At 35.4% G+C, this 19,641-nt stretch overlaps 1 protein-coding gene across 10 annotated transcripts in view; it reads right to left on the reverse strand.

Annotated features, from left to right (window-relative positions):
• Positions 1-756: 756 nt before the first annotated feature.
• The window catches only part of pcbp3 (poly(rC) binding protein 3), a 76,305-nt gene continuing 57,420 nt past the window's right edge, over positions 757-19,641 (reverse strand). For 3 of the 10 annotated variants that reach the window (XM_026912559.3, XM_026912560.3, XM_053234370.1), the window contains 6 exons: positions 17,184-17,327; positions 15,032-15,073; positions 11,708-11,786; positions 7,753-7,805; positions 5,866-6,035; positions 3,782-5,224 (listed from right to left, as the gene is read on the reverse strand). In XM_026912559.3, the coding sequence (XP_026768360.1) occupies positions 5,170-5,224; positions 5,866-6,035; positions 7,753-7,805; positions 11,708-11,786; positions 15,032-15,073; positions 17,184-17,327 (543 nt within the window). In that variant the 3' untranslated portion in view covers positions 3,782-5,169. The other 7 variants (XM_026912563.3, XM_026912562.3, XM_026912568.3 and 4 more) reach the window with 7 other exon arrangements.

Genomic DNA, 19,641 nt, shown 5'->3' on the forward strand with positions numbered 1-19,641 from the left:
TAAGTCTGCATAGATAAGCAAATAATAATAATAATAATAATAATAATAATAATAATTAATTACAGCATGATACTAAAAATTTGATAACTACTGAATTTTGGTCTACAAGTGTAAATATTAAAGCTTGCTTTTTTTAGCCTCAGTTCTGATTTTTGCTAGTTAACAATCACAAACTTGTTCATGGTGTTCATATTGTTCACTGTGGGCTTCATTTTATTCATTGAAGGCATGAATGTTTAATGCAGGTGTGGATTATTTGGCTTATAATAATTTTATTATTTAAAAAAAGACATAATTAATACAAATATTAGTTATTTTGTTAATATTACTTACGGTGTATTATTGCTGATTTCCATGGTTTGCTAATGTTAAGTGATGGGTTAAATAATGTCAAATAAGAGAACCATAATGCAAGCAGTTATGTGCACAAGAGAAACAGTATTGAATGTAGTCCATTCCATAGCCCAGGGATTTAATCACAGGCACAAAAGACCAGAAATATTTTCAATCTAAATGGCCGGATCTCAGTTTGAGCACATTTGAGATCCTCCTTGGCTCCAGTAGTATAGAAGCCAAATGCTGCCTCACCATATTTTAATTCTCTGCACCACTAGCTGGCCAGGTTGTATAAAGGTTCTTTAAGAGGTCTGATTCCATGTGAGAAATGATCCTATGAACTATAGTTTGTAGGTAAAACAATCTTAACATTAGTTATCATGCTAATATCACTACTAAAATACACACACACAAACAATATCAAGGGAAAAAACAAAACTTTATTTCCTTTTACAAAACATTTCAAAGGTAACCTAACCTCAATCTTTTAAAACTAATATAGACCTGCAAGCAGCGAATTATGCAATGTTAAGTAATTACTCCAAACAGCATAATTTACAGAAGCACAAAGAGGAAAAGGGCCCTTGGTTTTTTGCAGCTCTAGTACAACAAAAACTGTGTATGAAAGATGATAAATGATTGAAAACAGATTTGTCTGTGTTACATGTGACTAGCAGTAAAATTTAATGTTAGTAGGTGTCACAAAAGTAACATGAAAATACAGTGACTTTAATGACATGAAAAGACATCAAAATGCAATGTGATGTGAAAAAAAAAACATGATGGCACTGTATATAGTTAATTGATTTAATACATCATGGAACACCTATTTTATTGCATTTATTGTGTTGTAATAATAATAATAATAATAATAATAATACAAGTACTAAGAGGTGAGAATATTATGCTTCTGTATAATGAGCTACAGCACGGCACATTATATACCCAAATCATAACAAAAAGAACATTCCATATGAATAATACAAGACACAGTCTTGCAAAAACATACAATCTAAATGAATGTTTGAATACAGCCTAAGACACTCGCACAAAAATCCTACATTTCAACTCAGTGCAAAATATAATGTATATGACATTTAATAAAATAATCTCTAGCATATTACTGACACAACCATTAATAAAACTATAATGAAATTTCAATGAACAAAACTAATTTAAAGCAACAATATTACATCATCTCAGTCATGTGTAGCGTGCCACTGGCTCGAGATGACTGTGTGCATACTTTTTGTGTTCACAGCTGAAAATAATTTGCGAATAAACTTCAGATTTTTGTCTGATTACATCGGAGCATGTTGCGTAGTGGAATAACATTCAGTTGCATATAACTGGATCGTTTAATTGTGCATCTCACACCAAATGGGATGCATGAGTAACTTCATAATGTTTTAAGCATGAATACATGAATTTCCTTTATGGATATATGTGGTTTCATAAGTGTTCTTTCCAGACTCAGATTAAGTCTAATCCCAGATTGAAAGCCTTTTCAATGCGAAATGTCTACAAATTCTAATCTACTTTACTGCACTTAATCTGAGTCTTGAAAACCAGGTCAGAATGTGATCCTTTTGATTTGAAGAACATTTTAGGGGAAAAAATGGAGACTATGTAGAAATATAAAGTCTCCATTTAAAGAATAGTCCATGAAAGAATTACATTCAACTCAGCCTCAGTATCAAATCTTTTAATTTGACACTGAGGCACACACGGTTAATTTGAGATTTAAACACTGAGCTGGAAAAACAGTATAATAACCATAATAGAGTCTATTTACTTTTATCACCAAAGTTGCTGTGCGCTTGACAGGGCTTTATGGTTCAGAGTGTCATTTTTAGAAGAATAGCTGATGACCAGAGCTAAAACCGGCCAAATGGATCTGAACATTTAGTAAAATGCTACACATTTGGCTCTGAAAGGGTCTCAAAATAACTCCAGATTACACACACAGAGTAGCGCAGGAAAATTACCGGAGACTGCATGGAGCTGCAGGTTACAGGGTTTTATCGCCAATGATGATTACGCTACAAAATGGCCAAAACAAACGGTAAACAAGGCTCCAGAGAAGAAAGAAAATAGAGGTCTGGACTGCACATGGGGAACCATGGGAAGCCAGTTTAAAAAATGAGTCATGGGGGTTTGAAACAAAACTGTGAATGCCAAAAAGTACTCTTTGATGAATAACAAAAGTAGACACCTAGGGCCCAGTTTGTGTCTAAGGATTTTTTGCTACAATACCTTGGTTCACCTCAGGCTGGATTAATGCTATAACATAGAATTTCACCCAAACCCATTAAAATGATCATTAATCATCTTCACGCAATGGTCCTAAATCTTGCTGATCTCAGACACAGTGGTCGATGGACATGTGAGAAACATATTGCTGTGTATAAGCTGCAGATTGGGTGGCTACATGTTCGAAAAGCTCTCCGAAGACTACAAGCTTTTTACCTGCATTAGCTGCAAATGTGCAGGCAAAAAGACGTTTGCTGTCCATTAAACTCTTTCAGTTCACCGAAAAGACTGGAAAGTAATTTGTAAAACAAAATGAATCATGCAGTCAGTGAATCAGGTTTCAGTGAATCAGTTTTACACTTGTAATGCTTTAACAGATATCAACAAACCATGTTTTATAGACTATTATACCATGGCGGCTGTGTATGAAAATGTGCCATAGAGTAATGGTCATATTTAATTTGAATAAATCGTAGCAAGGACACAAGCTACACTGGTTCATTTCTATTCAACTCCTTTGTGTGCTGTAACTGGGTATTTATTTATTTATTTATTTATTTATTTATTCAGCAGCTCTGAATGTGAATGCAGAAATCAGGCTGATAACGGACATTGTGTGTTGTATCATGTTGCAAAGAAAGGTGTATAAAAATGCGGGAGCCACTCGATCTCTAGGTCTGTTCCTGGCGTTAGCTGGTGTGTGAGGTGAAAGTCTGAGCCCTTGTGAGCTACTGACTACTTATTCATTTTGAAATACATTAATTTTGAAACCAGCAGTGCAGATCCAGCAGCACAGCAGAATATGGATTGAAATAAAAATAAAAAAAAAAAGACGACATGAATGACCCACAGTGAAAATATATGGTGACATGGAAGGTACTAGAGTGTCAAAAAAGTAAAGTGTCCTTTAAAATCAAGAGGTTAGGAAAAAAAACAAAACAGAGGAGCATTGAGATAACAACGCAGGAGCAGTAGGAACAACACTGAACTGGAGATTTTGAACAGACAGAGATTACAGAATCTAAAATCGTTATAATAATTTAAAATCCAGGGTAAACTAGTACAGAGGAAGAGAAAAAAAATAATAACCAAGGTGTAATGCCATTGGCTCAAGGGTCATGTGATGCAGTGAAGGATGATGGGTAGAAATTAGATAGTGCCCATTCCAGTGACTTCAGACGTCAGCCTAAAACAGTCAGGAGAGGAGGGACGGGGAGAGGACAGGGGTAGGGTTGGTGGGGAGAGAAAGAAAAGTAGAGAAAATAAAATAATTTTGAATTATTTTTGAAACTTTAGTAGTAAACTGACAACTCTCTTGCTATTACTAGTGCTAAACGTTTTTTACCTGCACAGTGGTCATGCGTTTGTATTTATTGATGCAATCAAGAAGAAAACAGTGAAGCACATGGCTAAACTGAAATAAAATCAACTTCTCTTGCACACAAAAAAAGTCTTTTGAATTGAAATCAAATTAAAAGAACAGTCACAGTGTTTGACAAGCGCAAGCAATCAAATATCAAAACTATGAGAGGAATAAACTGTAATCAGATCTTGCATGGCAAAATATGCCACTAGATACCAACCACATATCAGTTTTCTTCTTTTTTTTTCTCTCTCTCTCTTTTGCATTTTTATACTACATGACTGAATCAGTAAGCAGAATTTATGGAAGTCCTGAACCGCAATATGTGAAAAAAAAAAGAAATGTCATGTCGTTATTGTGACTTATTTCAATATATCATTATTTTAACTTAATATATTAAAATAACAATTTCAACTTAGTAACTTATTTCACGATATTATATCAATATTTCCACTTAACATTTCATTATTATGATTTAATATCTGAAAATAAATGTCACTATTCTGAGTTCTCATTATTTAGAGATATTATGTAATTATTTTGACTTAACATCTCATTATTTTCTATTTCCTATTGCAAGATATTATGTCCTTATTTTGAGTTATTATTTAAGATATTATGTTGCTTCCAATTGACATCTTTATTATAACATAATATCTTAAATTCAAAAGATGTGACATTGAAATAAAGATACATCTTGAAATAATAACTTGAAATAATGAGAACTCTTGACAATAATTAAAGATATTAATGACAATATCTTGAAATAACGAGATAATACCTTGAAGATAACTGAAAATGTGAATATCTTGAAATAAGTAGATATTAACTTAACACAAAAAAATGACATCTTCAGCTAACAAGATAAATCAACAATGAGATACAAAGGACATAACATCTTGAAATGATGAGTCATTAAGTTGAAACTGTATCATAGGGTCAGGTGCAGTTCATGGCTTCCGTAATATTTAACTAATCTATCAACCAAAAAAAATAATAAATGACAATCCAGAAGAATCATTCAGCATGCTGAAACACTACTGAAACACTACATAGCACAGGATATTCCTATTCTGTTACAGTATTCTGTATACACAGATTAATCTACAGGTAGGGGCAGGGAATGCTGGGACATTTAGGGAAGTCTGGTACATAAAGTTAATGGGGAAAATTAACTTTCGCTGTTCGCTTCAGATAATGAGAGCAGATTTGGGGCTTCAGGATGTAGTCATTGAAGAGGGGTCAATCCACATGGCTGCCACATCTCTGAACCTGTCAGCGGAATTATGGGAAAGCAATATCCATTAGTACATCCCCCGCCGCTGACCTGCAAGGCCTACCATCACTCATATATATACATATATATACATACATATATATATATATATATATATATATATATATATATATATATATATATATATATGTAATATACACACACACACACACACACACACTCACACATGACACGATATACACATGACTCTGAAGCTGAATGTCCTACTTCATTCACTGCTTTGCAGAAAACATTTCAAAATAACATCTGTCCTGCCTTCCAGTACTGTATTAACACGCTATCATACACTTGCCTTTTTTATTTTCAAATGCAACAGTCTGACCCTCGGTAACTGACACAATGTATGCGTCGAAGACAAAATAGAATTTCAAAACTGATGTAAAATGCATCTGCATCAGAGATATTTAATAGAAGTGAATACCCTTGCCTTTTAGCAAGCACATGAAGCCCTACCACATACCTGTTTAGCTTAGCTTCATACAACCTTTTGAAAATAGTGCGAGCACTGTGGCTCACACTGTTGCAAACAGGTTTCCTGAAGATGTTTCCTTTATAAGATTGAAGGAGAGCTTTGATACTTGACTCAGCATGGATGTGGAAGACCCGAGGCACTTACCTTGCATTAATGAGGTACTGGGCAAGGCTGATGTTGGCGGGGGTTCCTGTGATGGTGATCTGGCGCTCTGACGACCCTTCCATGGCATTAGCAATTTTGATCTGTGCTCCAGACATCTGACGGATCTCGTTGATTTTGGTTCCCTGGCGCCCAATTATGCAGCCTATTAGCTGGGGAAAAAATTGCGAAGGCTATTAAAATGCAAAATCATATTCTGGGAAACAGACCTGGAGAGCTCTCTGGTGGACCAAAATAAGTGCTATGCAAATTTGTATTGATATATAAATAACATGTTTTTTTTTCAAATCTATATATCTGTATATATATCTATATCTATCTAACTATCTATACATATATATATATATATATATATATATATATATATATATATATATATATATATATATATATATATATATGCCAAATATTTCCACAGTATAACAGAATATACCAGGGATTCTTTACCAGGTTAGATGGTCATGCTGGTATAATTTATCTCTATTCCTTTTATACCACAGCAATTTACCAACACTATTTTTTTTATTAAGCATGATGTATGTCTTATCCATTTATAGTTACATTTAATGTTGTGGAACGTCATTTTAAACAAGTTAGCTCCTGTCATCACTTACATTGTAACAGCTATAAGCTGTCTTTCCCTCATCAGCCTCTGTCCCTCTCTCTCTCTCTCTTTCTCTCTCTCTCTCAATCTCGTAATAAAAAAAATTGGAGTTCAAGTTCAAGACATTCCAGTGTTGGAAAAGGTACAGCTTTACCTTTGTCTGTTAAAAAGCGATGACACTGGAGACTCTATAAACTATCTGTTTATGTGGAGTGTCCATCATACAAGCTGTTACTACCAAAAGACAACGTGTTAGAACAAGCCCATTAATATAAACCTGTGATTTGTCTTGCAGTCACAACTTCTGACCAATCAGATTCAAGAATTCAACACCACTGTGGTATAAAAGTTCCATAAAGAAGTAGAATAACTCAGTAAAAAAAAAACTCAAACTCGAACTGTATTATCACTGGATATTTTATTTTTTATATCTTAGAACATTGTGCCAAACCTCTTAACTGAGTGTGATTCTTGTGCATTGATTCGAAACTATGTGCTCAGGAAGCAAGTTCTGCCTTCAATATGGCTGCTATATTGCTAGCATGTATAGTTTACACCTTTATAGATAACAGTGCATTATACAGTGTTAGAAGTCATATAAGTCTGTTAGAGATACTGAACAACTTGATATGGTTCGTGTTGAGCGTATCATGATTTCGACATGTAGTTTGCAAATTGGTTATAAGCGTCCCCAAATTTTCACAGCATTAGCCTTGTAGCCCCAGTACAAAAGTGAAACAAAACCTGATTGACAATCTTCACATTACCCCAAATGCAGGTTTATTGTTAGCCAACACATTTTTATAACCATAAAGTAATTAATAGTAGTATTTAGTCTCAAAGTTAACACTATGTTGAGCAAACTGGTGCAATGCCTGCTCTGTGTGCGTTTATATTTCCTTCTCTGAGCATCACAACAGCTAAGATGCTACACAGCATGGGAGCTCAACAATGTACATTACTCAAATGTGTATAATAATATTTTCCACAGACATTCTAACATTATATATATATATATATATATATATATATATATATATATATATATATATATATATATATGGAGGTTTTTTTTAATATAGTTAATGTGGTTTGAATTAAATTAAACCCATTCAAGTAAAGTGAGCAGTCAAATAGGCTAATGGCTATAATAAGAAGCAATATAGTGACTTTATGACTTGATTTCCACCACTGCAACTAAAAAAAAAAAAAAAGACCTCCATAGCTCCATAGGGTGAGTGTATTGTGTGTTTGTTTATACTCACATCATTGGGAATGGTGAGTTCATGAGTACTGGCCGGGGGACTGGCATCCAGACCTGAGAGACAGAGCAGGTGAGGGTTGGGGGAGAGACCACAATAAACCACACACACACACACACACACACACACACACACACACACACACACACACACACACACACTGCAATCTGCTGGCATGGTGAAAGGATATACTGCCAACAAGCTCAAAAAGCAAAACTCTAGTTCATTCCAAGTATATAATTGTCTTAACAGTGTTACATTTTTCCAAATTGAAAAGTTGATTTTATTTAATTAGCTCTGACATGCATAAGTGATGTACTAACCATGACCATGCATGCAATAATACTAAATTTCCAGTTTGGGCTGTTCATGCCAAAACACACGCACACACGCACACGGCTGACATAAAAAAAATACTTATTAAGGTGCCTGAAGTGCACTATATATTTTCCCCCATTGTATAATCTCTAAGACTTCTTTTGAGGCATTAGGAGAATTTGGGACAGCAGTTTGCTGATGTGTTGCATAAGACAGACTGTTAGAGATGTCAGGTGTTTAAAATTTCACTTTTGGAAGATTCAGGAAAGTTGCAATAATGTCCTTTCTTAAAAAGTGCCTTTTATGCTTTCTCTAAGTGCCTTTTATCCTTTTCAGCATTTGGGAGAATGAGGCTTCTCTTTCTTTGCCCAGACTGAGGCTACACAGTGGTGTCAAATGAATGTGCATAAAATATCATGTAATGGGCAACAGAACTAAATATATTTCATTCTCTAGCAGGTACACCCAGGGCCTCATTTATAAAATGTTGCATGGATTGCAGTAAAACAAGGAACTGAGCATGATGCCCACACAAAAAATAATCAGCTCTATAACACCATGCCAGGGCTGTCTGCCACTAACATTGCTCTTCAGAAATTCCCACCAGTATACGTGTGCGCATACACAAGCTTTCAGTTCCACCTTAAATCTACCATCTGCTAAATACTGTAACCTTAATTGTTTATTAACACACCCACATGCATGGCAGTCTGGGAAAACCTGTCAGATGTCATTGTGGATAAATTCTGGGAAGCCAAGGATATACTTTCTACTAAAATTCTTTTCTGCCAATAATATACTTTGACCTCTACTTTAAGTAAACATTATATATATATTTGGGAAAATAGCCTAAAATAATTTTCATGTTTTGTAAAAATACATACATACATACATATATATATATATATATATATATATATATATATATATATATATATATATATATATATTACACACACACACACACACACACACATATATATATATATATAGATAGATAGATAGATAGATAGATAGATAGATATACATACGTACACACATACATACATTATATATTTATATATACATATACATATATATGTGTATATATATAAGGAGCAAGTTTATACATGTGGTTGTGAAAACAGTCTTTTGTCTAAAACCTTGATAGCTAAGCATGCTCTTCTCAGCCATGAATGTTACAATTTTAATGAGCTACATGCCATAGTGAAATGGACATAAGCCTAATCAAATCAGTTTGTACTCATATTGGTACCAAATATCCACAATGCTCCTGCACCACCACATCAACAGAGAAGAGTGTCTACACACTGATAAGGCTTGTGCTATATTGATTTTTCCCTGCTTATAATTTTCCATTTAATTTTAATTGCCCCAAACTGTTTCAAGATTCATGAAGTGACGTGACGTGATATGATGTATGGTGACCCATACTTGGAATTTGTGCTCACACACAGCCAGAGCAGTGGGCAGCCTTTTTTGCTGTGGTGCCCGGGGAGCAGTTGGGGGTTTGGTGCCTTGCTCAAGGGTCTCACCTCAGTCGTGGTATTGCGGGTGGGAGAGGGCGCTGGTCATTCACTCCCCCCACCTACAATCCCTGCCAGACCCGAGACTCAAACCCACAACCTTCAGGTTCACCTTCGGGTTGCAAGTCTGACTCTCTATCCATTAGGCCACGACTGCCCCTACATTAGGAGAGTAGGGGAGATTTTTCAGGGACATCTCTAATAAATAGACTTAATTACTGTAATGTTAAAGATACATGACAACAAGGAGGCTAGTGTTTAAATGCAGTGAGTGACTTTTACCTCAGGTGATGAGAGAGATTGATGTGGACAATGCTGATATTCAAAGTCAGAACTCATTTCCCATTGTAAACTTATAATTCTTCACAATTTGTCAGTAACGTTGTTTTTCCCCATAGGTAGATTAGGTTATAAGTGTAGAGGTAGGTGAGGCATCTTTCACTGGAATTAGATTGAAATCTTAAAATGCAGTTTTCTACCTTTTCACTTTTGGGGGGTAATCAGATTGTTAAAATGCGATAATTTCACTTGTGATTGCGATAGCTGCAAAAGGGAAACATAATTCAGTTCAGGACAATGTGATTAGAAGAAAATGTAAAAATTTGACCAGGTGAATGGTTTTCCAAGGCTGCCACACATTTATTATTAAGTCATGATCTCATGTGCATATAAATAAAATCATGATTTTCAGTGTAGCCTGTTTCAGTGTTTTCTGTTTGTAGGAAAGCTGGTGGAAGTGAAAAAAGTAAAAAAAAAAAAAGATAACTTCAGAATGTAAATAGTCTAATACATAATCATTAAATAAAATATATGAATGTTGACCCAGGCCATCTTTGATACCATGTTAGAATAAACTGCATATTACATATGGTTATTACAATGGTAATTCTTCCAGCAAATGAAAGTAAATTCATTCTTCAGCAGTTATACTTGCTGTATATATTATTACACACCCTACAGTCTGCCTTTATTGCTATAGGGTGCTTTCAACAATGTTTTTGGAAAACTGGTCATTGGTGCAAGCTACATTTTTACCCTAAGTGTGAGGAAATCTATCTATCAGGGTGGTATCTTCCTTTAAATCCGAAATGACGCAGGAAAGACCAGAGATGCCAGACTAATCAGTCTGATCCCACTAAAGATACTGTTGGCAAATAGATTATCATTACCTGTAAAGATAAGGGGATTGGAGAATTAAATTTTTAATTTCATTTCATTCATTCATTTCCCAGACACTTTTATCTGAAGTCATTACAGTTGAGACAGGATACAACCCATCCTGCATTGCTCAAAAACTGGATAATAACTGGAACTGAAAACAGCACATAAGTCATCAGAAATATCCTTGTGTCATAAGACATACTCTTATGGCATAGTCTGCCATTAGCACAGTTCCTTAGAAGTCCAAGGCATCCATTTTCTGTAATACACCATTTTTATTCCCGCATGCGTACTAGAAAGAGCTTTATGCTTACTGATAAGAAACTATGGCTCAATTGTTCTGCTTTTATCATGACTAGGGAATATGGTTAAAAGCATCATTTTAAAGCACTACTTTAAAAATATAAGTAAAAGTATATTTCCACATCAAATTTACTTTTTTTTTTTTTTAAATACTGATGTGTGCATGGAAAATTACAAATGCACCTTTCAAGCTGTGCTTTGTGCGTACGACATTTTTATAAATGAGGCCTCTGGTTATACAAATGAGACCCCTACTGATTTCATTGCCATCATATAGATTAAACTTCCTGTTATTTATGTCCAAGATTTATGGTTAAACCCACAAACACACATGCACACACGTACACACATGCACACACTTTTTTTTTCTTTACTAAAATAGGTGATGCTGAAATCTCATTTCTCATCCGCACTCTATTATTTTCTCTTATGTCCTAGCTAATAGTAGAGGCTGTTCAAGCAAATAAAATAAATACATATACAAGTTAAAAAAAAAAGTCACAGCAAAGTGAAGAGCAACCACCAGGGGCATGTCAAGAAGCGTGACATTAAGAGAAGAGGAAACAAAAGAGAGTGAAAGAAAACGACAAAGAGAGTGTTTCTACAGGTACAAAGAGAAGGAGACTCTGAAAGGGCTTGTGGGTACGTACCGGGGAAAGCAGGGGTGGTCTGTCCGAGGGGGGTAAAGGGGGTTTGCTGCATAGCCAACTGGTGGAGCTTGGTCAACTGCTGAGGGGGTAGGAGGGACAGTAGAACTAAGAGGTTATTGTTATAACACAGGTCACACTGAGAAAATCAAGAAACCGAAACTAGTATAAAGAGAAGACGAGGAGAAGAAGCCGTGACACAGTGGTGAAACAAAAGCGCTAGAAAGTGAGAACGAGAGCAAAAAGTGAGATCAACTTGAGGAGGACTTGGCCTGACCCTGTGAATGAAAGTCTCAAGCCTGGTTTATACTTGGCGCATGGCTTTGTGTGCGTATGTGTTTGTGTGTGTGTGTGTGTGTGTGTGTTTGTCTGTGTGTATGGCATTGTTCACATACTTGCCTGCATACTTTATGTACATCTGTAAGATTAAAAGCAACATCCACTTGATGGCACATCAGAGCCAAAAAGTCCCTGTCCATCAAGTCAAACTGTAGAATGTTTAGCGATTTCATGCACATTGATTTTAAACAGCACTGTTTCTCTTAAAACGTTCCGCTGTTGTCGTGATAGCTGTCATTATCCGCATCTTGCATTGAAAAGTTTTTTTTTAATTCAAACACTAACCATAATGGGTAAACTGGTTGTTTGTGTGCACACATTAAATATCTAGAACATATCTAGATATAAGAATGTGATTTGAGATAATGCTAGTTTGTTTAGTGAGTTATATTGCCCTCAGTATTTACATTGATATTGCACCATGCAGGCATGTAGCTTTAATTTCTGATGATGTGCAAAAGTTAAGCTTAAATAAGCACAGGATATGTGCTGCAATCCTCTTGTGTATGTGTAGTTAAAAACAAGTATAATTCAGGCTTTATTGTTTGTTTTAGCAGAGAACGTTCTATCTCATATAAAATATTTAGTTTAATTTTTTCATATATAAATGACAATCAAAATAAGGCTAATTCTTGAAATATTACCATCTCTAAAAGTGAAATTATGCTCACTATCTTTTCAGATGCATGCTTGAACCCTGTATGAACTTTCTTCCACGTACAGCCTTTCATGGCTCCCTTCACTCTTTCTAACAAATGGTGTTACGAAACTCCCTCACTGTTCCTCACAATCTGAGACTAATGCATAGTGCTGCATTTGTCCTCTAAATCTGTGTTTAAAAGCAGGTAAAATTTAAGCCCAAGCTTCATTTGAGTGATTGTAATGTCCTCCACTTTCTCCCTAAGCATCAATCACTGCCTAAGTACACTGAGAAGGACTGACACACACTAATGTCTCTGCATATGATTACTATTGAGACAGATTCATTCTGATTATTAATGGAGATGATGATGAGGCTCAAGGGGACTGAGGAGACGTCTGCTGTTTGCGTATGTAACCCAGTCTGTTTAATCAGGAGCATTATATTGTTTATCATGAGTGTCATTGACAGATCATTAGCATTTATAAAGGGCTCATTCAGTGAGAGATAATAATATGGGCAACAATGAAATGATTAGAGTGGAGTATAAACTACAGCAATTAGCTCGCTTGCTTCCATTGCAGGGCTTCAAATGTTTGAAATGTACGTAAAATGTTTCTTTGTGCTTACTTTTTTTTATTTAAAAAATCGTTGTACAGGAGGAATAAAACACTTCAGGATGTGGTGTTATTTGAATTTTGAATATTTTGAATATTTCCACTACACATATACTGTTTATAGCATAATAGTTCTCTGCATGTGGATTTCCTCCAGGTTCTCTGCTTTCTTCCTACATTCTAAAAAACATGCACTGCTATGCTAAATTGTGTGAATGTGTGTGTGTGTGCACGGTGTCCTGCAATGGACATTCAGGGTATATTCCCACCTCACGTCCAGTGTTCCACGATATGCCCTGGATCCACCACTACCCTGACCAGGATGAAGCACTAACTGAAGATGTATGAATGAACGAGAAAATTATGAAGGTACCTGTGTAGTGGTGTAATACACCATTACACCACTACAATTTAGCTATCCTCTAATGTAGGCCTGCACAACATGCACAAAAATACTGCAATTACATTGTTGATATTTCAATGCCACAGCTTGTCAAAACAAGTAATACATCACGGTTTACACTCAACAGTTTTATAGCTGTTATAATCTAAGTGATAACAGGAATTAACTTGTTTTGCGAGCATTCCTCAACAAATTGTTAGCGTTAGCCAGTTATCGTTGTACAGGAGGAATAAAACACTTCAGGATGTGGTGTTATTTGAATTTGAAAATAAACAACTTCGGGATGGTTACAGTAAATCTATTTCGCACCAGACTGCATCAAACAAAAAATAAACCACCCTGCCACTGATTATTTTCCTATAACAGCATGCGCCCAAGTGTGTCATTCCTTATATAACAGTGTAACACTAAGTTAACAGGAGTATTTATTTGTTAACTATTTGCACCATTCATGAATAAAACTAATTTTACATATATTAGCTTGTATTAAATTAAATCATGAGTATATGTTAATCAACGTTCCTTGGTGTAACAAAAAAAAAAAAGGGACACGACATTTAACCTAACAAATATTGCCAATTAAACACTGCAAATGTTAATTAAAGCATTAGTTCATGGACTTTTTTTATTCAAAGATGGAATAAAATAGAAATTGGTTAAAGCTGGTGTTGTTTGGTTTATTTTGAAAAAAAAAATCATCAACTAATACAAGTATTAATTACTTTATTAGCGTGACGTATGGTGTATTACTGCTGAAGTTCACGGTTTTTATTGTTAATTGATTTCATAAATATTGTTGCTTACTGAAAACATCTGAAACATCAGATGGTTGGAATGTTTAGAGGACATTATAAAAATGTAGAGATTATATTAATTCTAATATTAATTATAATAATTTAGAGAGATTTTTTTATACAAACAACAGGCTTATGTGAAATCTGTTTCACAAAGGCTAATATCGTAATAATGATTAACTAACAATATATTGTGCAGCCCTACTCCTTTGTTTGCCATTTTACTGGCATCACATATTTGTTATTGTGCTTACAGTCTGAAAAAAAAGGCTGTTCCTCCAGAAAATGACAAATCCTGTGATGGTGTCATTTTCGAATATGACAGGCCAAGTCCTAATAAGTCTGGCCCACACCTCGGAGGGCTCACGTCATGAACAATTTCAGATTGTAATGCAACAAAAATTACACATCAGAAATGTCATATTAATATTATTGCTTAATATTAATAGAGATGCATGTTGAAAAGCTACAGAACCATGCAGATAGGAAGATAGGAAGTGGGGATGGGGGAAGGGAGAGCTGTTAGGAACTCACATCTGGATGTGGAATAGCATACTGTCCCTGAATAGTGTAAGCCTGTGAGAGAAGAGGAGAAAAGGGAAAGACGGGAAAATAAATTAACACTTTTTTTTTTAGCAACCTATTAAACAACAAACAGGTGATGCATAATCACTAGAGCTCCTGTTAAAACCCCATACTTTCATGTCTAGGCTTGAAATATCATCTTCGCACCCAAGTATGAATAATTTAAATGTAAAGCAGATTGGACCTCCCTCATTTCAAGATCACATATATTGTCTCTGACAGTCAGTAATTTTTTAACTGACTGTTTAATTTGTTATGATGTGTTTGTGACTTGCATTCAGAAAAAAATGGCATTAATGATTTCTGCTTTGAGTTCAGACTCCATCCAAAGGGCCAGCTATAATTAATTAATGGCTGTATGAAATGGAAGTGGATAAGGTTAAGTAAGTGGAATGTTAAGGGTGCAAAATCGTCATAACTCTTCATTTAGCTTTCATTATAATATTATTGAGAATATCTTAAGCACACACTGCACTGTGAGTCATGTTAACAAATGAGTTGGAATGACTGTTAAACTTGCCTGATAAAATATCCCTTTAATATTTCTTCTGCCTTCAATGGTGCTCCCTTTATTTTGGATTCCTTGTCAATTTAGTATACAACCCAGGGCATTTTGCCCCACTCTATTAATTGCGGAAACTATTTGTTTTTATGCATTGATTTGATTTTTAGGCATATTAAAAGGATATGATATCTTATTTAAAGGGAGAGAAGAGATTTGCTTGACAAGAGCTTGCACATCAGATGTTAATATAAAACTTGAGATGTTATTCAGGTCAAATACAACACATTTTTGAGATCAAGACAAACAATCTATCTCTACAGTGTAAACTGACATTTTGTATATACACTAAGGGTTGCATAGAATATTCCGCTAATAAAACATTCACTAGTTCCTGCTTTGGGGAGTTGTCACCTAGTCAGGATGGTGGAAAACAACAGCGAGGCAGAGGGCAAGGAAACGCAGGCAGATTACAAATACAAATTGTTAGTGTGAAAGTATTTCAGACTATATGAAGCATGTTCTACAGTCAACTGCACATTGTGTAAGACTATTCTGGTAAAAGTTGTTGTTTTTTTTAATCAAACTTTGTCATCACTTTGTAGTATAGTGGTGTGTCTTTTTTTTTTCTTTTTTTTTTTCAATTCCGACTCCCCGAAGGAATTCCTTCTGCAGTTATTTATGTTGTCCTTTAAAGCTAAATAAAATTTAAATAAAGTCCTTGCACTGAGGCATACTAAATTCCATCCTGACCAACACTGTGTGAAAGAGAACATTCAGTGCTCTCAAGTTCACATCACTATAATCCCACTCAGCTAGTTCGTTGAACATGGCTGTTCAACTCCTGGGGCATTATCAGCCTGGGAAAACCTCCCAGATTTTTACTAGTCGAGGCCAGTCATTGAGCTATAAGGAGAGATCTGTTGACGGGCATGAGCTTCCATGCTGCGCACTGTCGGTGCCAATGCCACATGTGCCAGCAATTTGTCCACACAAGTGCATTTTCAGACTTTGTACATCCTTACATAGTGTAATATAATGTAATACACATATTTAAATAAATATTTATTTATTTAATGTAATTCATTGTATTATTTAATTAATACATATAATACAGATTTATTATTTTGCTCATTTATTACATTGATTGCTGATTTATTTTTCCCATGTTAATGTAGCCTAAAGAAGCCCAAAATGTAATTTGTAGCCGGGGTTTGGCTGTTAATTGAAATGCGGTTTGTTTGGTTTGTTCTTTGCTGTAATCAGCATTTAGCTGCACTAATAAAATAACCTAAAATAGTTACGTCCTGAATCAGTTGCCTTAACTACGGCAAAGATGACTAGCTGACTAGTTTATCGAATTACTGGTTGACCAGTAAAAATGAATAGTCATGCAACCCCTAACATAAACCAACAAAATGCCCAACACACTTCAAATATTATAGCACTATAGTAAACAGTGCCATCATGCTCAGTATGTATCTATAAGCAAGTCCAGTCTCTCTCTCTCCCCCTCATATAGTATTTGTCCCTGGGCAGTAGGGACTATAGCCGTAGGTAGCATGCATGTGAAAAGGTGAGAAACCTGAGTGCACTAACAGGCAGTGGCTGGTGCTGCAGTAAAAGGCTGAGATTGGCTGCGGACGCCGCCAGCGGGTCGGCTCTTACCTGGCCACCTGAAAAAATGACCGGGGTGGAGGCAGGCTTTGGGCGATAGGGGATGGTGGCACCTTTCGGTGGGGACTAGCAGAGGGAAAAAGGGAAGAGGTGAAGACAGTGTTAGACCCAGGAAGACATAGTGTGTACACAGGTCTGTGTGTCAGTCTGTGTGCAAACACATCAGTATGTACATCATTGTGTGAGTTTGTGTGCGTGATGTGTGCTTGAGTTGTCACAATGTTATATATATATATATATATATATATATATATATATATATATATATATATATATATATATAAAGAACTGAGATGTGGAAACAATTCTGCCAGTCTCTAACATCACCCATGAGAGTGCATAACCAAACACAAACAGTACTCCTTTCTCTTCCTATTTCTCTCCCTTTTTCAACACTCCATCCTATTTTTCTGTCATGCTGTCTGTTCAACTCCCTCTGAGCCATTTGTGATGTTGGCTGCGTGACTGCAACAATCACCATTATAAATTTAGATTCAAATTTGGTCATTGCATGAATTTTTAGTCAATTTTAGTATAATTAGAATTGCATACAGCAGTTGTTCCTAAAATAAAATACCACAGACCCCCTTATAATTGCAGCACAGATTGATTTCATGAATATAAATTGATTATTCATATATTAGGCACATTACGGAAATATACCCCATAATGTGTGGTGGTCTGAGAAAACCTGCTGGATGTCACTGTGGCTGAATTCTCCCATAAATCAGTAAAACAAAAAAAAAAGTAAAAATAAAAGTTTTTGGCCAAAATACTTATAATATACTTTGACACATCAATTTTAAGAAACCATAAATGTAACGTAGAAATGTTTTTATTTAATCTTTGTAATCTTGCCTTGGCTGCCTTCCTGAAAAGAACTCAGTGGTAAAAACCGTTAGACAAAAATGTCTAAAACCTTGCTAGCTAAGTGTGATTTCCTCACACAGTGAATGTCATACTTTGATCAAGTTGTTGAATAGCTGTGTGACATGAAAAGGACACAAGCCTAATCAGTTCAGAACATGTACGCAGTCGGAATGATATTTTTAAATGCAAATTTCTCCTTCACTTTTGGGGGTAACTAGAATTTCAAATGCTATAACTTTACTTGTTATTGAGACACATACAAAAGAGAAACACACTGCGGTTCAGCTAAGCCTGTAGTTTTTAGAACTATATATAGTGGAAAATATGAAGGGTTTTCTCAGGCTGCCACACAAAAAATGTGTTACTTTGAACCACTGAAGCTTTTTATTCTTGAACTCCTGTCCACAGAACACAAACCTGTTATAGAGTGCTTGTATTATATCAACAGCAATTTATGTAGTTTTAGTAGTTGACATTATTTATACCTCTTTGTCATCTTTAGATTAATCTTATTTAATTCATGTGACTATTCCATTAAGTTTATAACTACAATAAATAAATGATAAGTATAATAATTTGATTGTGGTTGATCAAAATCTCCAACACTTCTCCATTTTCTCCTCAATTTGACCAGCTACCATTTCCCACCTAACTGCTGCTCATGCTGCATCACAGGGAGGTGTAACACACTCTGAGGAAAGCTCTATTTGCCCTCTTCTGCATACCTCACAGTTGTCCGTGATAGGCTAGTGCTACTGTGATTGACAAGGGGGAAAGAGTATGCCATCATTCCCACTCAGAGTCCATAGCCAGCTTTGCTCTCATGGCTCATGGCCACAAAAGGCTGTTTCATTGCTGGGATTTGAATACACAATCTCCCAAAGATAGGATGAACGCTTTTCTGTTGCACCACAAATTGAGCCCAAAACAAAGAAACAAACAAAAAGCACTCTATTTTGCATAGTTTCTATCCATTCGTGCTTTAATTAAATGAATAGCCCATAATGTCACTCAGCTGGCCATCAAAATCCAGATCGTACAAAAAGAGTGCTGCTTTTTAAAACCTAGACGAGCTGTTTGTACTGTTAATTCTCAACCTGTACAAACCCAGCACAAACAAATATAAATACTATGTGTTCCCTGAGTCCATGGGATCTGAGGGGAGTAATAATATCTTTATTTTTTTGTTGTTGTTTTAGACATATTTGCCACTAATCAGTTGAAACATTGCCGTGTTACAACCTTTTTGCTCCGTGGTTATTTCCTTTGGTAGAATTTAAAAACACATTGTCAATGAGAATTTTTGTCAGTAATTTCAGTGATAAGAACATTGCATGGTATTGCATTTTAATGTCTATTTGCACTCTGTAGATGCAGTATTATGTACTTTATCAGCCTTATATTCAGGTTTTGTCACAGAAATATCAACTAAAAAATAAGAAAGGACTGGAAAGAGGGAACTCGACAGAGAGAGCAATAGAGCATGTGCATCAAGGAAAAAAACTGTGCT

Source organism: Pangasianodon hypophthalmus, chromosome 5 (genome assembly GCF_027358585.1).
Source record: "Pangasianodon hypophthalmus isolate fPanHyp1 chromosome 5, fPanHyp1.pri, whole genome shotgun sequence".
NCBI classification, from domain to species: domain Eukaryota; kingdom Metazoa; phylum Chordata; class Actinopteri; order Siluriformes; family Pangasiidae; genus Pangasianodon; species Pangasianodon hypophthalmus.